Here is a 23096-nt window from a genome sequence, read left to right as displayed (position 1 = left end):
TCCTCAGTGTGTTCCTCAGTGTGTTCCTCAGTGTGTTCCTCAGTGTGTTCCTCAGTGTGTTCCTCTGTGTGTTCCTCAGTGTGTTCCTCTGTGTGTTCCTCAGTGTGTTCCTCAGTGTGTTCCTCAGAGTGTTCCTCAGTGTGTTCCTCAGTGTGTTCCTCAGTGTGTTCCTCAGTGTGTTCCTCAGTGTGTTCCTCAGTGTGTTCCTCAGTGTGTTCCTCAGTGTGTTCCTCAGTGTGTTCCTCAGTGTGTTCCTCTGTGTGTTCCTCAGAGTGTTCCTCAGTGTGTTCCTCAGTGTGTTCCTCAGTGTGTTCCTCAGTGTGTTCCTCAGTGTCAGGGCTCCTACCATACGCTCCTGGGGGTGCAGGTGGGTGTAGCTGCCGTTGGTCTGCTGCATGTGGGAGGAGGGTCCACCCACCAGGCCTCCGTAGCCGGGCTGCCCGATCCCACCGGACGGGTTCCACGGGTCCGAGGAGCTGTGGGTCCCATCTAGAGGTACACAGCAGCAGGTCAGTCCGGAGACCCCCCCCCCAGACGAGGCTTTGTGAGGCCGGTTCTCACCCTGGCTGGATCCACCCTGGAACTGTACCGAAAGTACAGTTCCAGCTAGGTGACACGGCTGTAAGCACACAGCCTTAAACCTGATCCCATTGTAGTCATATCAGATCTCCTCCTCAGTGGGCTGCTTACTTCATGACATTAATACTTTAGGGTGCTTCCCTTTGAGGACTTATATTTTATCTGCTCAGGGACCAAACTCAACACAATTCAAGTTGTGGCTCAAACAAAGAGTTGGCTATGGCCCTTTTAAACCTTTACTTCCAAACGTACCGAAGAAAGAGCTTGCGAACATGTTGGCGGAGGGCTGGGGGGGCGAGTAGGAGGCAGCGTCCCGGCTGAAGTCCTCCGCGGTGGGGGAGGGTGCGTACACCTGCCGTGAGGACACAAGACAAAGGAGCGGGACGCATTCAGTGCCCATCCCAACGTCCTTTATAGCGAGCGTCGGCTGAACCCAGTTAGTGATGAAGGGAACACTTTTAATTCATCCGCCTTTCATCTCCCAGCTGATTGTTTAATTAGAAGCCTCGTATTTATTTACGCCGGTACTACTCTCGTGTACACTGCGAGTGTATAAAGATACATTTTCCATATTTATTTCTGTTTGGCCTTTCCACACTGACACCCTCATCTTCCGTCTGGGATTATGAATACTATCTTATCTCTCCTTCCCTCCCATCTCGGCCCACGAGATAAAACATGCAAATAGCATTCCACACAGATGAGTCGACGACGGATCCAGACGATGAATTAGAGCTCGGATGTCAACGAGCGTCGTTGGGAGAGCAGGGCTCATCGGAGGTATTTGCATCTCAGTGTAGCGCGGTGAGTCAGCCAGAGTTAAGGCAACAAGCTGTTGCAGAAGGATATTAAATTACAGGAACTTGTGTCATTAAATTAGAATCTGAATATTTGTCTTTGTACAGTGTACAACAAAATTGTAGCAGCATCCAAGTATACACACAACACAAATAGTAAGAGTAACGAAAAGACGTACGAAACACAGAAAAGAAAAAGAAGAAACACAGAGCTGCGAGCCGCTTGCCATCAAATGACAATAAGCAAGAGGAGAAGAATAGAAGGAACATCAAACTGGGTCTTCAGATGTTTGAACCCGTGTTTGAACATTCTCATCACAGCTTCCCTGCTTTCAATTGTGTCATTTGATGTCAAATCTGAATGTTTTTCTACTAAAACACTAAAAGACTAAAAGCCTGCTAGACTTTTCTTAATTTTCCTCGACGGGATCTGGGAAGAGTGAACGAGCAACAGACATGCTGCTGTACAGCTGTGTGTGTGTGTGTGTGTGTGTGTGTGTGTGTGTGTGTGTGTGTGTGTGTGTGTGTGTGTGTGTGTGTTTTTGTGTGTGTGTGTGTGTGCGTACATGTACTTGTGTGTGTGTGTGCCAGGCAGACAGATCAAACAGACCCGAGGACACCAGCGCTGCTCTGACTTCATCCGCTCCAGATGAGGTGGCAGAGAGAGAACCACGACCAGAGAACCAGGACCAGAGAACCAGGACCAGAGAACCGGGACCAGAGAACCACGACCAGAGAACCAAGACCAGAGAACCAGGACCAGAGAACCAGGACCAGAGAACCGGGACCAGAGAACCAGGACCAGAGAACCAAGACCAGAGAACCAAGACCAGAGAACCGGGACCAGAGAACCGGGACCAGAGAACCACGACCAGAGAACCGGGACCAGAAAACCGGGACCAGAGAACCAGGACCAGAGAACCGGGACCAGAGAACCACGACCAGAGAACCGGGACCAGAGAACAGGGACCAGAGAACCACGACCAGAGAACCGGGACCAGAGAACAGGAACCAGAGAACCGGGACCAGAGAACCGGGACCAGAGAACCACGACCAGAGAACCGGGACCAGAGAACCACGACCAGAGAACCACGACCAGAGAACCACGACCAGAGAACCGGGACCAGAGAACCGGGACCAGAGAACCGGGACCAGAGAACCGGGACCAGAGTCACAGATCGGAGAGGAGTTGAGCCTCCGTGCGACGGACAGGATTGGTCCTGTAATCATGTCGCACAAACCAAGGCCAGACGGAGGCCGACCGCTCTCGCCGCTGTCAGACCTGACCTACAGTCGCCATGACTGAACCGCCAACAAGAAACGAGAAACTGAACCCCTGACGCCAGGGGGGCCGGTCACAGCTCTAGAGGCCGGGCGGGGGTCGGACCGGCTCGAGAGCCTCAGGCGGGCCCCAGATTCACCCGCAGGACCTCCAGACGGCCGCCCACTGACCACGCTGGATTAAGGTGCTGTGGGAGGGGCGGGGGGTCTCGAGGGGGGTGAGGGTGTTCTGGGCGTTCTGGGCGCCCACCAGGGTCTTCAGCACACCTCCATGACGCTCCATGAGAGGTCGGCCTCTCCCAGGAGCGCTCGTCCCCCCCCCCCCCCCCGTCTGGGGACCGCCGTCGAGCATAATGCGGCATGGAGGTTGGAGCGAGGGCCGACCAGGCAGGGCATTAATAAACCAGTTAATAAACCATCCCTGAACTGGTCTGGAGCCCGATGCCACTGGCCCCTGAGGAGAACGCCCCCTTCACCCCTCTGGGAAGACCTTCATTAAAGCGCCGTCACTCACAGACTACAAAGACAGCGCACACACACGACCCCTAGGGTCAAAGCTCTACACCGGGCCGCGTGATTACAAGGGAGATGCAAGAATATAATATAAGTCATTTAAACTAAAGAGATATCATTTTAGATTTTAAAATTGATTCAGATTGTTTGAATAACGAATCGGAAATCGGAACACTTTGATTGTGTAAAAGAGATATCTGATCACCTTCAGCCAGACATCACAATCGTGAGGCATAATAAAACCATAAATATGGAGTGGATGTTTTGATATTGCGTTGCATGTTCAACATGCCACAGACGGCAACAAAACCAAGCTGTGGTAAGCTAGCTCAGGTTCTGTCCTCATAGCAACATATCCGGATCTCCAGCTTCACGGAACAAAGGTTTAGTGTTGGGATGATATCTGATCGCCAATAAACTGTAACGGAATTAACTGTTCCGTTTGTAATTATATACTGCTGTAACATTGCCATATAAATGCAAAAAATACTTGCAAATATGAAAATTAATTATTATTAAAAGGTGATATAATAATAACCAATAAAAATCCTAAATGAGATGCTACAACATCAGTATGAATAGATAGAAAGACACAAAGGAATATTGTTGAAATGTTCTTATCGTGGGAGAGGACTGCGTGTGCATGTGTGCGTGCGTGTGAGTACTCCCATGCACGGCAGTAAAACCTTCAACCAAACCCAGTGATGGTCCCATAAAGTGATCAGTCTGATCGGTTCCTCTGGCCCTCAGCCACTCACAGGCTGAGGGCCAGCGTGAACCTCCAGGGCTCCAGATTGCTTCAGCATTCTGCTTACATTTGCCTTATCATCACTTTGGTTTATCGCAAAAAGCAATCACAAAATCACTTAGTTTGGTTTGAGTTTGGGTTTTGGTGTCGTCTTTTAGGAACTGGTTTTGATCCGAAAGTGGAAACTATGTTTATCCATTTGCGCTCGAATTTGCAGTGCAAACTAAAGATAGATGAATACTTTTGGTCGCATATTTTTTGAAAAGTATGAATGACGTGTTACAGAAGCGCGCACACACACACACACACACACACACACACACACACACACACACACACACACACACACACACTCACACACACACACACACACACACACACACACACACACACACACACACACACACGCACACACACACAGGCACACACACACACACACACACACACACACACACACACACACACACACACACACACACACACACACACACACACACAGACACAGACACAGACACACAAACACAGACACACACACAAACACACACACACAAACACTGCCAGACTACTCTGCATTCACTCACAGACACGTCAACAAAAAATAATAGTAAACACACAACATAAAATCCAATAGGTTGTAACTGAAAAGTTCACCAAAGCCGTCAGTCTCCCTTTGGCTCGTACACGGCGATATGATGAGGAACAGATGGAACTGCAGTCACACCGGTGCTTGGAGCTCAATCAGCAAACAGGGAAGTGTATCCTCAACAGGCACTCTCTCTCCCTTAATCACCTCCAGACGCCAACTTGTTATTATTTCAATCCAGTCTCTGAGCCGAACCAAACAGCCAATACAAACACATTCACAGCTGCCTCCTGAGAACGGAACCGTTTCCCCCTCGCTGACACGTTCAGGATCATATTTATGAGAATACGGACGCTTATGAATTCACCAAACAACACTGATGAGTCGAGCCCCAGTCAAAGGCTGGGGTGGAACCCACAGTGACACAGTGCTGAGGGCAAGTGCTGAAATAACTTTATTCTGAGCAACTGAAGCTGAACATGAATGTCACAGGTTGTCACAAGTATCATGATACACACGCACACGCACACGCGCACACACACACACACACACACACACACACACACAGACACACACACACACACACACACACACACACACACACACACACACACACACAGACACAGACACACCCACACCCACACATGCACGCGCGCGCACACAGACACACACACACACACACACACATAGCGGCACACTCTTACACACTTTACTTCTCCTGTCCCCCTCTCATACCACACTCATTCAGAGAGCTGGAACTCACCGATTTGCCGTTGTAGTAATACATCAAGGAGTTGCTGCCCATTCCTGGGACAGGGTAGGCACAATGCATTCTAGCCTGAACTCTCACACTGACAACTGCGCGAGTGTCCTGTCTGAGCACAGAGCGGCACTGGTCTCCTCCCTAGACGCACATCCCTGGCATTCAGGAGGGACTAATCATTCTCCCGGCCCCGGCCCACACAACGCTCAGGGAACTAATGCAAAGCAGGACTGAACCACTGCACGCTGCTCACAGGGGTGGACTGGAGCAGGGGGGGGGCTGGGCTGCTGTGGTACGGTCCGCCCTCTAAGTGCCGAGGGAGAGCGGGGGGGGGGACTGGGGGAACGGGGGATGGAGGGGGGAGGGTGGGGGAGATAGAATATAAAGGGAAGAGGGCGGGACGGAAAACAAACGTGTGAGCAGATTTAGGACAGCCCAAAGAAATATAGAAAGTATAAAAACATAGCCGAGACAAAACAAACTAGGACATGAGCCTGCTGGCCAAAATAGGATCCAAACTCATACGATCTTCCTATAATAATCAGAGCAGTCTGTTGGCAGTGAATACGCATAGTGATGCTGTAGCAATCCAGACATCGATCTTTGAATATTCAAACGACTCGACATGGAAACTACCCGGTTTCCACGTGACAATTAGCAGTGGGAGCCTTTACCGGGCTAAGTATTTTATGGTAACATTGCACGGCCGGAGAACGGCTGTAGAACGAAGGCAAGACAAAGACAGACACACAAGAGTGTGTTTAACAAACAATTCCCCCCAATAGAGACAGGAATCCTGAGCAGAGGAAGTAAACAGAAAAGTCTGGCGTGTAGCAGCTGCTACAAGCTCATCCCTGACGACAGCCAATAGGTCAACGCTGTTCCCTAAACACAGTCTACACACGGTCTACCAGTGTCCCAGCAGCCAGCCCACGGCCCCGTGTTCAACCTGGGATGGTGGGAGAGGTGAGGGATGGTTACAGAATCCCCCTTCGTCTGATGCACAGAGCCCTCTCTACAGTCTGGCCCCAGCCTTTCATGTCTGCTCGCAGAGGCTTCCTTGACCAATCAGAGGCACACACACGCAATGAGAGGATTATTGTTACACAGATGAAAGCTCCCAGCCATCCCTTTTAAGAGGGGTACTTTAGTGTGTTTTTAGTTATTTATACCCCCTTCCTCTCTGCAAGTCTTTCAAACTTCGCCAAGAGATGAAACATACATATTGATATAATTTCAGTCCTGGCATTGATCCTCTAGGGGAAATCGATGAAGAAGTATGTTTAAAAAGCCTTAAACAATCCCAGACGGGAATTGAATTGATTAAATAAAGTGCAACTATATTATTTGCTATGGATTGAAATAGATACAACAGCATGTTTGTGGGGACAGAAAATGATGTTCAGGTTTGGATATTGTCGATCACATTTCAAAGGCATTAACCCGTTCAATGTTAATCTCAGCACCAAAGATGGTTGTAGACCAAAACAGTTGGACTAAGGGGTATTGGTCATTCAAAAGGCGATCACATCATACCAAAAGTATTGCTTGCAAAGACACAAAAAGACGGAGATGCTACAATGTTCACACAAATCGTCACACCACCAGAGGGATCAAGAATGTAAGCAACAGCAGTGGTGTGTAAAAGCATACTTCCTTCCAGCTCCCTGGCATTAGGATGAGACGTTCTAGGGTAGTGACTGTGGACGTCCGTGTTCTGAGGCCTAACAGCAGTCTCACATCAAGGAACGCCTCGATGCCGTGAACTCACACAAGGGCTCCAGGAACCATTTACAACAGGCAAGAAAGGAAGTTATGTTAGAGCGTTTCTATGTTCTACTGTGTTTTAACCTCCTCAGCAGATGGAAGGGGCGCAGGCCTCTGGCTGCCCTCGCTGTACCCCAGTATTTGCGGCAGAGGAGCGTTTTCTGAAACCCAAAGCATGAAACCATCCCAGCTCCCAGGCAGAGACGTAGAGGTGTCTGCGACTCTAGACACCCCCGTTCTCCAGGGACGGTTCCCGGCTGGCACTGATCCCTTTTTTGGACTACATTAATCGATTTTAAATAGAGAAGGTTCTAGCTTGCTCATGAATATTCATAAAAAGACACAGAGTGACATGGGTTTAGAGGCGCCAAGTGAGAGAGTGGGAGGGGCTTCTGGAAGAGGGATATCTGTTCCCGTTAATGTTTCGATTATATTGCTTTGTGAGATTCTTGGCCCCTATTTTGTTGCCCTTGTCTTTGTCGTTGTGACTCTTGTTATTTTCTTGTTGTTCTCCTGGCTCCAGACTGTTAGCTGGCGAACACGCAGCTCGCAGGAAGTAGAAGGAGGCAAATTGTTCTGCGGATAAAAATACTAATTCATGACCCCCCCTCAGCCTCAGTTCCCCGAGGGACGGACCAGGCAGGCAGAACAGGCAGAGCAACAGTTTACTAACCAACGCTCAGTTTGAACCAGTTCCTTAAACTGGCAGACGTCCCAAAGAACCAACAACAATACAGTTTGTTGGTGTGACTTCACAACGTCAGACTTGGAATCGTGTTGGAGCGCTGAGTCTGGTTTACAGCCAGGGCGAAACACCAGAGGCTCAACATGGATGACTGAATAGGAAGATGTATTATCTATTCTTAAAAAAGAATCCAAGGATCGTTCGGCGTGCTTTGCAATCTGCACATGGTGATGAAGAAACCCAAAGTATCCCGACACATCAGCATGGATCCTTTAATGAAGAATTCTTATCTCAGCTCGCCCAAACAGAGCCCTGAATGCAATCCAAGCATCATAAAGATGATTAGATTTTTGCATGCAATGGAAATAATAATACAATATAATTGATTTTTGACGTTTTCAATATAGCCAGCTATTGTAGATAAGTGTACCCTGTGGCAGCACAAATTTAGAAGGACAATTATTGTTCATAAGAAAAACATTGAAGATTTTGTTTGCAGCACTTATCCTAAAACATTACTCAAAATTAGTGGAGAATAATAACAATGACTGAAGATGATACATTCAGAAGTTAAATAATCAGGATATCGGATTAACTAGGCTACATATGGATAACTTCAGGGTCAGGTTTACTAAGACAAATAAATACATTTTACATTTTTTTATTACACTGCTCATTCCTGTTATGCCCTCTTTGGGGTAAATGTTATTTAAATCAGACGTGAAATGTTTATGCCTCAGCTTCAACAATGCCTGGCCACTATAATATTATTAATCATCATAGTATCTTATTAGTTTAAAGGAAACCAACAGAAACGTTGAAGTCTTATAGTCCTCAACATACTGCTAGTATTGTGGTATAGTATTGTAGTTAGTCTCACAAATCAGACAGACTTGTGAAACTAATAACGAGGTAGAAAAAGATATATCGAATGGCGTACATTTAACGCACAATGAGAGACCATATCAATTGACCCATTTAGAAATGAATGACGGCTGGAATCAAATGGCTGTTACAAACAAAAACACATTTAACCAACTCATCAACCTCTGCTTATCTATCGCCAAAAAGACAACACTCTTATTCAACTGCGAGCATGTTTATCAAAGTCTGCTTAAATACCAGTTAATCATGACACGCGGGGAGCGAGAGAGCAGCAGAGGTCCTCAGCGTGAGGGCGTGAGCTACGAGGAGCCAGTGAGCAGTCTGAGTCTCTCTCCTCTGAACGTCAGCCATCCCCCTGGCCCAGGGCCTGAGACTCTGCCCTCGGCCGACTCTCCCTGTCTTGGAGCCGCGAGCGGCAGTACTGATGTTGTCTGATGGGATCTGTCACAAAGCTAATGTCAATCCTTTGGGTCATGCACAATCCACCACGGCACGCTGAGATGCTGCTTTGGAAATCCCTGAGGTGCAGTCCCACACCCACACGCACGCACACACGCTAACACACACACACACACACACACACACACACACACACACACACACACACACACACACACACACACACACACACACACACACACACACACACACACACACACACACACACACACACACACACACACACACACACACACAACCAGCCTCATCCTGAGAACAAGAGCTATTGTGCTTCTGAAACAAATTTGATTTCCTCCAGTCTGCTCCTGTCAGGACCGGTTCCCCTCCAGCCGCCCAGAGAGCCCACCTCATCAATAGACACGATCAGCGGCTATCAGAGCCCACCTCATCAATAGACACGATCAGCGGCTATCAGAGCCCACCTCATCAATAGACACGATCAGCGGCTATCAGAGCCCACCTTATCAATGGATCAGCTGCTATCAGAGCCCACCTTATCAATGGCCATGATCAGCCGCTATCAGCCCCTAGCTTTGGGTTGGAAGGCCCTCCCGAGAAGCTCTATGAGCACATCCTGTGTGCACTGCCCGGTGTACACACCCTGGTACAGAGAGCTTCACACCCTGGTACAGAGAGCTCCGCACCCTGGTACAGAGAGCTTCGCACCCTGGTACAGAGAGCTTCGCACCCTGGTACAGAGAGCTCCGCACCCTGGTACAGAGAGCTCCGCACCCTGGTACAGAGAGCTCCGCACCCTGGTACAGAGAGCTTCGCACCCTGGTACAGAGAGCTTCGCACCCTGGTACAGAGAGCTCCGCACCCTGGTACAGAGAGCTCCACACCCTGGTACAGAGCTTCACACCCTGGTACAGAGAGCTTCACACCCTGGTACAGAGAGCTCCACACCCTGGTACAGAGAGCTCCACACCCTGGTACAGAGAGCTTCACACCCTGGTACAGAGAGCTTCACACCCTGGTACAGAGAGCTTCACACCCTGGTACAGAGAGCTTCACACCCTGGTACAGAGAGCTCCACACCCTGGTACAGAGAGCTTCACACCCTGGTACAGAGAGCTCCACACCCTGATACAGAGAGCTTCACACGGAACCAACATCCAACTCATCCAAGAGATTAGGCCTGTCAATCAAGCCCCTCTTATCAGCTGAATAGCCAACGGTGTCCCAACGAGTAGGGTGTCCCTCAGGTTCACCCACTGGGTCAGGGAGCGCCCACTAAATCAGGGAGCGCCCACTGAATGTGGGAACGCCCACTAAATCAGGGAACGCCCACTAAATCAGGGAACGCCCACTAAATCAGGGAACGCCCACTCAATCAGGGAACGCCTACAAATCAGGGAAGGTCGAGAGCAAATCACATATTAGACTCTAGATGATGCGTGTGATGATATCTATCCCATTGAGCACCACCGTTTGAAAGCCAGTATTTGAACGAGTTCCACCAAGACATCAGATCAAATACATTTTTTGGCATACTGAAGAAATGAAAGTTAAAACCAGAATTATGTAAATGACAAACAATCATGATAAAATGAGGTGTACACAACGATAAATATACAAGTAGAGTGAAGCCATGAGGATGGGTGTGTGCTAGAATGTGTGTGGACATGTGAATGTGAGTGTGTGGTGTATACATGTGGATGTATGTTTAGAAAAGGTTTGTCTATGAGGTGAAAAGGCTTATAAACATTTAAATGTTTGCAATCACCAGCTGGCCTCTCCAGATAGCCTTCACATGGGGAGACTGCAGTGTCAGAAGCTCCATGCACTGAGGATGTGCCTCCATAAACATTTAGATTAGATTCCTTCATGTAGGACACACACACACACACACACACACACACACACACACACACACACACACACACACACACACACACACACACACACACACACACACACACACACACACACACACACACACACACACACACTTTAGCGCACAAACACACACACACACACACATTTGCAACTCATACTACCCATCTGATTTAAGTATTTTTAGACTGAGAAGGAAGAACAGCTTAGGGAACGAAAAAAAAAGTGTGGAGATTGGAGGTTGAGAAACATGAATGCAAAATATTCTCAGCAGTAGAAATAAAGATAGGAAGCATTTTGTTATAAATGTATTTTTAATCAAGCAGCTTTTCAGGCCTGAGGCGCGGCGGAGGTGCTGACACCAGCAGAACGCTTTCAGCGGCGTCTCCCAGCCTCCAGCCTCCTCCAGCCTCCTCCAGCTGCTCCCAGGCCTCAGCCCTGCTCAGCCTCGACCCTCCTCCCCGCGCCTCCGCCGCCAGCGCCCGCGACGGGCACGCGTCCGCCGCCGCGCGCGAGCGCGTTCCCCGCCGCACAAACACCGCCACCGGCGCGCACTCTCGGGCAAAACCCCAGAAAAACCTGAACAATCACAGCCTCTCAAAGACCCTCGGCAGAGCTCTCAGCGCCTGGCACAGTTCATGACACCTCCCACCACCAACACCTCCCACCTCTCCCTTCAACCACCTCCTCGCACCTCCTGCGGCCGCCAGACAGCCGCTCGCTCCCCACGGCAGCCACACTCTATCGTCTTCTACTTCCTGCGCCGCTGCCGTTCTCCCCTTTCATCATCAACGTCTTCTTTATTTTATAGGATCGGCGTCTAAGCGTAATGAATCCCCGAAGCCTGACGCTCTGTCCTCAGAGCGGCGTAGGGTTGGGCGTAGCGGCGCCAGGAACTAGGATCTCCTCCAGCCTCCTCCCCCTGCCCCCCCGAGAGCGCCACAATGCGCCCCCTGATTGGCCGGTTATGAGCCTCAGAGCCACACCTGCGCCCGTGTGTTAAGTAGTGACACATAAAAGCCGAACGCCATTTACACAACAAAGAGACACGGCCGCCTGACAACCACGCATCCATCCCTCCCCCCCGCATCCATCCCTCCCCCCGCATCCATCCCTCCCCTCCCCCCCCGCATCCATCCCTCCCCTCCCCCCCCGCATCCATCCCTCCCCCTCGCATCCATCCCCCTCCCCCCGCATCCATCCCCCCTCCCCCCGCATCCATCCCTCCCCCCGCATCCATCCCCCTCCCCCCGCATCCATCCCTCCCCCCGCATCCATCCCCCTCCCCCCGCATCCATCCCTCCCCTCCCCCCCCCGCATCCATCCCTCCCCCTCCCCCCGCATCCATCCCTCCCCCTCCTCATCCATCCCTCCCCCCCCGCATCCATCCCTCCCCCCCTCCTCATCCATCCCTCCCCCTCCCCCCGCATCCATCCCTCCCCCTCCCCCCGCATCCATCCCTCCCCCCCGCATCCATCCCTCCCCCTCCTCATCCATCCCTCCCCCTCCCCCCGCATCCATCCCTCCCCCTCCTCATCCATCCCTCCCCCCCCGCATCCATCCCTCCCCCCCCGCATCCATCCCTCCCCCTCCCCCGCATCCATCCCTCCCCCTCCCCCCACATCCATCCCCCCCCGCATCCATCCCCCCTCCCCCTCCTCATCCATCCCTCCTCCCCCCTCCCTCCGCATCCATCCCTCCCCCTCCCCCCGCATCCATCCCTCCCCCTCCTCATCCATCCCTCCCCCTCCCCCCGCATCCATCCCCCCTCCCCCCGCATCCATCCCCCCTCCCTCCGCATCCATCCCTCCCCCCTCCTCATCCATCCCTCCCCCTCCTCATCATCCCTCCCCCCTCCTCATCCATCCCTCCTCCCCCCTCCTCATCCATCCCTCCCCCCTCCTCCCCCCCCCCCCCCCCCCCCCCCCCCCCCCCCTCACCCCTCCTATAATCACTGATGTGAGGGGAAGCAGTGACACCCTGTCAGCCGCCCCAGAGCCGACAGACAGTCGTGCAGACGGACGCCTCAGAGGAGACCCACTGACCCAGAGGCACACGCTGCGGCCCTCCATGTCCTCCGGTCTGCCGCCTGTGGGCGGAGCTCCGGCCGCTCGCCATAACCACGGCGCTGGCTCCGTCCCACAGAGAACCACTCAGGTGTTGCTCCTTATCACAGGGACCAAAAGGAGAACCGCTCGCCATTCTGAAGGCAAGAGCTTACAGAAACAACCGTTGCAAATCCAACAATGACCATCTGACGTCGTGATTTATGTATATTAACCCGAGACCCCCCCCCCCCCCCCATCGAGGTCCAAGCGGGTGCAAGCTGAGCCCCCCGCTCCTCTGCATCCTGATGCCTCCCGCTCCGCAGGGACCGGTCCAGTAGACGTGGAGACACTCTGCTATTAATCTCTGTCTGCGCCCTGTTGGGCAGCATAATGACTAATTAAACATCAAACGAGCAGGAGAGGGGATCCACTGTGACAGCTCTGAGCCCCCGCCTCCCCAGAGAGGCCCAGCGGGGGGGGGCAGTGACAGGGCGGGAGATCCATCACCTCAATGTACACACACACACACACGTATGGCACACGCACACAACTGACTCCATTAAACACAGTGTTTAACACAAACAAGCACCCGACTGACTGAATTAAACACACACAGTGTTTAACACAATCAAGCACACAACTGACTGTATCAAACACACACAGTGTTTAACACAAACAAGCACACAACTGACTGCATCAAACACACACACAGTGTTTAACACAAACAAGCACACAACTGACTGAATTAAACACACACAGTGTTTAACACAAACAAGCACACAACTGACTGTATCAAACACACACAGTGTTTAACACAATCAAGCACACAACTGACTGAATTAAACACACACAGTGTTTAACACAATCAAGCACACAACTGACTGTATCAAACACACACAGTGTTTAACACAAACAAGCACACAACTGACTGCATCAAACACACACACAGTGTTTAACACAAACAAGCACACAACTGACTGAATTAAACACACACAGTGTTTAACACAAACAAGCACACAACTGACTGTATCAAACACACACAGTGTTTAACACAAACAAGCACACAACTGACTGAATTAAACACACACAGTGTTTAACACAAACAAGCACACAACTGACTGTATTATACACACACAGCGTTTAACACAGTCACACACACAACTGACTGTTTGAAACACGCGCAGCGTTTAACACAATCACGCACACATGCTCACACTAAATCTATATTGTATGCAAATATATAGAGCTGGCCGAATGGTTAACTCTGAACAAACACACTGGGAGCTGCGTACTCCGATAGGTGCGGACGTTGAAGCCAGCGTGCAAACCCAAACCCCAAACCCAACACGGACCAGGTCGAGTGTGGGACAGGGAGTCAGTGTGCGTCAGCGTCAGTGTGTTTGTGTGTCGTGTGTTTGTGTGTCTGTGCTGCGTGAGTGTGACGGGACGGAGGAATCTATTGATATGAGAAGCAGATGATCGTCCACTCACAGATGAAGGCAGTCCGGGCGGGACCTTGCGAACCTTCTTTGTCTGCAGCGGCTCTGTGGAGATAAAAGCAGCTCTGGTCACACAGCGATAGAATAGAGGGAGTAGAACAACAAACACACAACTTCATGTAACTGGATACAATGAGACACATGAAGGACACCAACGGAGGCGGTGTATTTAACTGTATATATTAGAACAAATGAAGCAATATAAATCAGTGTGTCAGGGTACACTCCGTGTTAGACACTGACTGTTAGAGGATGACTGAGTAAGATGGATATATAAGAAAAGCGGTTTTAAACATTTGAAGTAATATGGATGTATTTTGCCTCCTTTTCAAAAAACATTAAGCACACATTGATGCAAGCCTTAGTCACTGAGATGAGCTCTGAGTCCATTGTTAATGAACCTTTTCATTAACAAAGATCTTTTGTGTAACACCGTGCGGTCACACATTAGGAGGGCTCATCTGTTCTTACTGATACTACGATAAAACAACCTGCTTATGATTCAATTACTACAACCTCAGAAGATCAATCTGGGATAACAGCAGAATTACAGGGTATACTTGAACATCAAAGACCATAACCGGTTCGCTTTAGAAGTCACTCAGTTAGTGAGTAAGTGAGTTAGTTAGTTAGTGAGTAAGTATGTTGATCGTGAAGAGGTCATTACCGATAGGCTCTGGAAGCGAGCGCCGTCTCTGATTGGCGGCTGTGAATGAGGGGAATGGAGCCGGCGACTTCACGCCCGTAGGACGCGTTCCAACACTGGATCGCAGGCTTGACTTAAAGAAGAAAACACAAAGACAGAGACCTTTGTAAAATATTTGAATTAAGTTGAAAATCATGCAAAATCATGTATAAAACTGCGAGTAAGAATTATTACATACAATATATATAAACATGTAATTATAATGTTATTATTATTTATTTATTTTCTGAATTGAATGCCTTTAGACTGGTGATAATTTAATGAGAGGGTAAATCCAGCCATCCACAACCTTGCCCCCTCCCTACCTATCTCCTTCACACTGCCACCTCCACCCGCTCCCTCAGATCCTCCTCTTCCATCCACCTCACTGTCCCCTCTGCCCGGCTCACCACCATGGGGAGCAGAGCTTTCAGCCGCTCTGCTCCCAAACTCTGGAACTCACTCCCACCTCACATCCGAAATATTGACTCCCTCCCTCAGTTCAAATCCTCTCTCAAAACCCACCTTTTCAGGATAGCATTTTCACTGTAGTTGTCATGTTTTTTTTTACTTGCACTTTTAATGGTTTTGTTATTTGTTTGCCCTTGTTTTAAATTGTTTTAAATTTGTAAAGTGTCCTTGAGTGACCTGAAAGGCGCTGTTAAATAAAATGTATTATTATTATTATTATTAAATAAATGTTACCATGTGTTCTGTAGTATATTCTGTTCATAACAATGCACCACGGACAGAAACAATTATTTTACTGGGGTTACATAATGAATGTAATATTTATGTACAGTGTGTTCATTAGGTATCTTTTTAATACCGCTGCCCCACTGCAGTCTACTGTAGCAGGTTACACTGGGGGTTAAGTTCTACTATCAGTTTGGTCAGACTTACATTTACGAATGTGCAGTACGATTCAAATACAAGAGAATTAAAGTTTGAGTATCACCTGTGAATAAGATGAGATGATGTAAACGGTATAACGAGTCATGGGTATTTAGGAATCCCCCTAACCCATACGCTACATGGATCTGCCAAACAATGAGAAGACTTGATTCACAAACCGGGCTCTTCCTACTCCCCACTCTTTGGGTTGCTTTCTTTGCTGTTTCTACCCGTCTTTCTTTTATTTAGTGTGGGCATGTGTTGCTGTGTGAGCTCTGCATAGATCAGGAGACTAACGATTGATGTCATGAGGGACTCGTGCAGTACTGTGTTGACTGAGCGGCTCAGGTGTGTCGCTGAATCTCCCCCACTCACCTGACAGCCGGACCCAACGGGCTCTCTTCTGTAGCTCTGACCTACGGCCCTGTCTGCTTTACCTGCAGACACATAAACAAAGGACATAAGGTCACAGAGATATCAGGTATCATCACAGATCAATAGCTATGGCCTTGTTTACACGAGCGTTATGAATCTCTGTTCAGATGCATCATTTGTGTCAATCCGAGGCCCTGTAAGTGGGACGCCCCCCCTGGGCGCACGGCGAGGAGACGGTGATGAGCGCGTGCTGCCATCGTGGAAAAAGAGCAGGTTCTGAATACAGAAATGATATCAATTCCAAACCGGTTGCAGAGCCTAGATATGTCTCGCGTTTAAACAGGGCCTATACTAGGTTGCTGTTAAAATGCTGTTTTCTGATTTGATAAACATTCATTTTCCGTGATAGGTGTGTTTTGTTTCTCATAAAATAGATATTCTATAACCTTATTAATGATACTAAGCTAAACAAGTTATCGCTGAGGTGTAGCTGTATGAAATAAGGGCAATGCTACCAGAGGTGAACAGAAACACCCAGCAAAAAAAACTGTTAAAAAAAACACCTAGAAAACAACATGTTCCGCTAGGAGTGGAGAGAGCAAGAGGAACGGTACTTATTTGCAGTAATACACAGTAGACTACATCGATATGTAACAGAATAAATCCTCCCCACTAATAGAGAGATCCGTGTGCAGGTCATCCATCACATGTCGTGTGTGGACTTGTTCACAAAGAGGCATTCAGGCAGCGAAAGAAACCCGGGAAAACATGAAAAAACTCTGACAAATAAAGCCCATGAATCATCCTCAACAATATCCCCACTCAGCAGTTTACCCCTCTGGAAAACAAACAAACACCAGAGATGAGAGCTGTGCTCGCGCCATGATGAACAACTTTCCCAACGTCGTACATTATGTTTTGTCACACTTCAAAACATTAGAGGCGCAGACACAAGCATTGCAACTAAATTCTGTTTACTCTCGGGAAAAGGTAAATATTTTTAGGGAGTTAAAAACTTGCACAGTCTGGAAATTTTGTCGCACAATGACTGATCTGAGCGTCGCTTCCACGTGCACGGGTGAACCCGGCCTCGTCTCACAGAATTCACAAGTGCTTATCCGTGCAGTCCTGTAGGAGAGGAGGCGGCTGCATCTGTTCCCGGAGTCTCAGGAGACTCGTCAGGGGAGAGGCCGTTCTGTGTTCCATCGACAAGAACTTTGATGCAACAATCCGCCCCGGAACTCATGGAAACAGGGAACAGTATTGGGCGGTTCCTAACAATGATCTACTGATACAATTCCAGATTAGTATGCATGATATATTCCAGAGATAGATTTACTGATTCATTTTATTTGGGGGTTCTGAAACGAAGTAACCTTACGTTGTCCTGCTGGTTTGTGATGGTTCTACTCCAGCCTCGTTGTCTCAACATCCCGAGAGTTGGGAATTGATGGCTAGAGCAATGTAACTTTGCACATGCAAATATATGCACTGTGAAATGCAGAAAGTGGCGCTATATTTAGCAAGTTGGCGCTTCAGCTAATGCTGAACCGTGTCAGTTTGTCAAAATTCCGTGAATGTCTTGGTTCAAGACAAACTGGATATAAACTGCACCCATTTACGGCTAAACAGATTTCTTCACCATTTAGGATTTAGTGTACTAACCTCTAAAACACTTATTTGTTTAAGGAGGTGGTCCTAAACCAAATCAGCCATAACTCCTTATCATTTGAATTGCACATTAGAATGTAACATTACATGAAACCATGTTGTCATTGGCCAACAGGTGGCGCAATGGCAAGCGTACACATTTATTTATATATTGCAGTCAGCGTTTGCACCATTTGGTTGAAATGTTACGCACATCATCCTAGCTAAATGTAATTACCGTAGGTCGGTTCAGCGTAAATCGTATCTTCTCACAGGACCTCATAACTGAAAGGTCTGGTCGAGACTGAGTCAACATGAATCATCAGCATGTTTCCTCCCACTCACTGTGTCACCTGTTGATTCACATCCCACCACGGCAGAGTGGTGCTTCACACGCTGCTCAAACCCGGGAGGCTCAGCTGATCCACGAGTCCCCCACGACCCATGGAGCCTGAAGACCACCGAACCAATCCCACAAGCCTCAGGTCCAAACGCTCAAAGGCCCACCGGAGGAGGCGGTACCCCCTGGGGACGGATACTCCCTGGGGGATGAGCAGGTCACTATTCTTTGAGCTGTAAAGCTTTTCTTGTTGTTACCAAAGGCCGCCTTAGTCTGGTGCAGCACAGTGAACCTTCTGAAGGTGTCCTGATGAACCGAAGGCTGCACTAAACAAAAGGGGCTGTCTGTGACAATCGTTTCAGTCTGTTTCCCCAGCCAAATATATACTGTATGGCCTGTGTATGGCATATGCATATGCCATATAGATGCCATGCATGTCTTGAATTGATAGTGATGTCTCAGCTATGTGTGGTGGTTCTATGGTGGTACAAATGTGAAGGGTAGTGACCCAAGTGTCTCCAGGGAATCAGTCAGAGCCAGCGCCACAAAAAGAGCCAATTAGTGGTCAACAAGCTGGTGATGGAGAACTAGAGAATAGGGATAAAGGCGAAAGACCATAGACGTCTGCTAGGTTTGTGCCTGTGTGCATGGGTACAAATGTGGTCATGTGGTTTATTAACTTTATTAAAAAACAGAAATTATCTCCGTGCATGTAGCGTAAATATGAGTCATTTGTTAAGCTTCCAAAAACAGACTATTGTAAACGACTTTCTTTAGAAGTAAACTGTTGACGTGTGTCGTCAACACAATTTTGCTGTCTAGCAGAGACATACACTCCCACTCACTCTATTCCTTGGCTCCAAACCACTACTCCTTTAGATGCTTCCCTCAAGTGTGTGTGCTCTTCGTGCTTGTGAAGCCCTTTGATGCGTCCGCCAGGTGTATAAAGACTGAGTGGGGGCGTTGGATCAGGGGTGGTCCTCATGGACCGCGGAGAACGCGCCAAACTAACTGTGCAGGGAAACCCCTGCCAACATGGGACGGACAGACAGACCCGGCGGGCTCAGAGAGACAGGTGGACACACAACGACACAGCCTGGAAACACGCCTCTTCCACACTCCACCCTCGGACCCTGAACACTGGTTACTGCCGTGTCAGCACGGACGATTATTCACTCTATACACAAATGGTAATGAGCTCCTATTTGCATTTTGATCTCATCCTTTGTTTCCCCCGGCCGGTACATTAGGCAGTGATGAAGGCGTCAACTAATTCCCCACGATGGAGCAGTCATTAGACAGGAGAAAGAGACGAGAGAGAGGGACCGGTATGAGGTGAACCAAACAGGGGAGATTAGACTAGGATGGCTGAAATGCTATCTTTGTTGTGTACGGGGAATGGGTCAACCTAGCGATAGTTAGTGCTTGGCACTTACTGTATCGACAGAGATACATTGTTGTTTGCTTATTGTAAGTCGCTTTGGATAAAAGGGTCTGCTAAATGCCCTAAATGTAGATGTAAATGTCTCCTTGTACGGGTTCATTTCTGACCTCGTGGTGAACCGGGAATCAGGTCGTGGTCAACATTCCTCCGGGGTTGAAGGGGGAAGTGGACGAGGCGGGAACGTCTTGTAACTCGGCCCTGACCTTTCTTTGCCTAACTCTTCTTCCACTGTCGCTGTTTACACGTCCAGAGGAAAGCATTACTGCGCTACTGCCGAGCAGATGGGAGCAGTCCCATGACCGGTCCAATCCATCACCGAGGGGACGCAGGTGGGACACAGCCGCCCGCAAACACACCATTTCACAGTCCATCAGGCACACACACACGGCCACCAATCAATGGGCCCCCGAGGACCTGAGAGAGACCACCGTCTCCAGACTCACTGGTTCATGGCTGACGACTTCATAATCACAAACGTAGCATCCCCCCCCCCCCCCCCCCCGCCATGTAGAGTGGAGCGCTGTCCTGGGAGTACTGGCACCTCTGACCACTGTACTGGGACCACTCTACTGGGACATCTTTACTGGGACTACTGGGACTGCTGTACCGGGACCACTGTACTGGGATCATTGTACTGCGACTGGCGATGGTGCAATGGTGAGGGGCTGTGGAAGGCCAACCTACAGCCTCAAACGGCTGTGTGTAAACCAGCGGCGACGTCACCGACGACACGTGTGTAGACCAGCGGTGACCTCACCGACACCGTGTGTAGACCAGCGGTGACGTCACCGACACGTGTGTAAACCAGCGGTGACGTCACCGACACGTGTGTAGACCAGCGGTGACCTCACCGACACCGTGTGTAGACCAGCGGTGACGTCACCGACACTATGTCCGTATCTTTTCAGTGAATGAATGGATGAAATCAGTTTCCCTGCATCACTCAGTCATCTGTGGGTTCATCCAGAATTTGTCCGCCGCGAGGGTTCAGGGGAACTGGTCCCAGTCCAGCCCAGTTCAGCTGCTGGGTTCAGAAGGGCAACCAACCGCAGTAAACAGACGTAACAAGAGACAGCATACATTAAACAAGCTTAATCAATTCAAGACGGAAGTCCTTGCATGAACTGCTTGATAATAAAATGCAGTCAAATTAAACAAATGTATGTTATTCAATGTTCTTGAATGGATAGATCAGCCAACTAAAATGCAAATGCATAATTAAAGAATAAATCTGACATGCAAAAATAGGCTTTTAAAAGTAATCTGAACGTAGAAAACCGATCAATCTACTATAAATGTGTGCTATGATGTCATCTTCAGGCGATTATGCAGTTAACGAGCCAGGCTATTAACTTGATACTTCATCAGCAATCAAAGATTCATGCAATCAATCAACTAAAGCGGTCACCGTGGTTCAGTGTTGAGGCTAATGAGGGTCTCCACGGTCTGAAATTCTAACATATTCAAATGAATGTCTCACTTCAGTTGCTTCCAGGAGCCAAGAGTACTTCTTTGGACTTCTTGGCTCAAAGGCCGACCAGATGGTCACTCAAACTCCTCCATTAAAAATAAGTCTCTTTGTGATGTCACCGCACCTTAGCCAATCCCCTGCTCTCTTCTGCTTCTTAAAGACCCCCCCCCCCCCTCACCAGTAGCATACTGGGAGTCTGGGTAAGGCAGTGGCAATAACGGAGGTGGGGAGCCCCAGGAATGGGGAGCCGTGCTGGGTGTGAGGGGGGTGGAGAAAAGGGATTTGTAGCCTTTCAGCTCGACTTCACGCTCCCATGAGCACAGTGGCCGATAAGCGCACCCTGCAGCTCCGCATAATGACCGGCGCCGTCCACGAGACCACGCCCCACTCTGTCAGACTGCCGCGACGCCTCCTCCTGACTTACAGATCACCACCGTTTATGAAACCAATGATCAGGTGACCCCCCGCTAACGATTGATTAACATAAGTCAGCTGATACCGCATCCTGCTGTCACCTGGGGACACCGGCCAAGGCACTTGTGTGCGGTGGTATGTCTTCACGTACGAGTGTCTGTGTGTGTGTGTGTCTGTGTGTGTCTGTGTGTCTGAGTGTGTGTTTGTGTCTGTGTGTGTGTGTATGTGTGTGTGTGTGTGTCTGTGTGTGTGTCGGTGTGTCTGAGTGTGTGTGTGTCTGAGTGTGCGTGTGTGTGTCTGAGAGTGTGCGTGTGTTTCTGTCTGTCTGTCTGTCTGTCTGTGTGTCTGTGTGTGTGTGTGTGTCTGAGTGTGCGTGTGTTTCTGTCTGTCTGTGTGTGTGTGTGTGTGTCTGTGTGTGTGTGTGTGTGTGTGTCTGAGAGTGTGCGTGTGTTTCTGTCTGTCTGTGTGTGTGTGTGTGTGTGTGTGTGTGTGTGTGTGTGTGTGTGTGTGTGTGTGTGTGTGTGTGTGTGTGTGTGTGTGTGTGTGTGTGTGTGTGTGTGTCTGGGAGGATGTGGATGAATAAAGTGGGAGCAGCTTTGGCAGCCCCTGTGAACCCCACTGCAGGGAGACCCTCGTCACACCTGAGCAGCACCTGGCCCCGGCCCCCCCCCCTCCCGGGGGACTGGGCATTAGCACAGCGCAACCGCACTACTTAAAACACGCCAGGGACCCCATGGGAGGGGGGCACTGTAATCCATAGTCAGGCTTAGGGGGGAAACGGGAAACAAATAGGCGGGAGCAAATATGGATTATTTTCTCGTGCAGAGGACTAGAAGTGCATCGTGGAGATGCTCCGTTTGAACAGACTAACATATTACAGATATGGGAAATACTAGGATAACACTATAGGCTGTGAACTGAGATCGTTGTAACAAAGCCCGCAGTGCTTATCTTATCATATGTCCTTGAAACCATTCGGGCAGAAGCTGTATTCTTCAGAACATTCACTTGATTTCCATAAACGCCACGACTACAAACTATCACCTCAGTATCAGCGAGCTCTCCGTTGGCTGATCAGGACATCGGGAACACGTCTGCAAAGTAATGAAAGAACTTCACACACAAAGAAAGGAAAACCTCCCTTCGTTCTGATAGATCTTTATTGCTGAATCGTATGCTTTATCGAATTGGAAATGCATCTTTCTGACATTTCAGAGCATTTTATTTTAGCATGGCAATGAATCACCCGCTGTTAAAAGGCGACTATTTATTGATAGACTAAATCTACTCTGTTTGGGGTTAAGCATGAGAACCCTGACTGAGGGACTGCTCTGGCTTCAAGTCTGTCCGTCTCCAGCCTCCACACTCTGTGGTTTTATA

General features: G+C 49.2%; 1 protein-coding gene across 3 annotated transcripts in view; it reads right to left on the bottom strand.

Moving 5' to 3' along the window:
- The window catches only part of tcf12 (transcription factor 12), a 38166-nt gene that overhangs the window by 14415 nt on the left and 655 nt on the right, over positions 1-23096 (bottom strand). For 2 of the 3 annotated variants that reach the window (XM_060071252.1, XM_060071253.1), the window contains exons 1-3: positions 5265-5513; positions 832-931; positions 347-489 (exon numbers count right to left, since the gene is read on the bottom strand). In XM_060071252.1, coding sequence (XP_059927235.1) covers positions 347-489; positions 832-931; positions 5265-5333 — 312 coding nt within the window. In that variant the 5' untranslated portion in view covers positions 5334-5513. Of the gene's footprint in view, positions 1-346; positions 490-831; positions 932-5264; positions 5514-14435; positions 14489-15110; positions 15223-16397; positions 16460-23096 lie in introns of those variants that run through there. The other variant, XM_060071251.1, reaches the window with a different exon arrangement.

The sequence above is a fragment of the Gadus macrocephalus genome, chromosome 14 (genome assembly GCF_031168955.1).
Source record: "Gadus macrocephalus chromosome 14, ASM3116895v1".
NCBI lineage: Eukaryota > Metazoa > Chordata > Actinopteri > Gadiformes > Gadidae > Gadus > Gadus macrocephalus.
The sequence above is the reverse complement of the archived record's forward strand: the minus strand, read 5'-3'. Positions and strand labels throughout refer to the sequence as shown.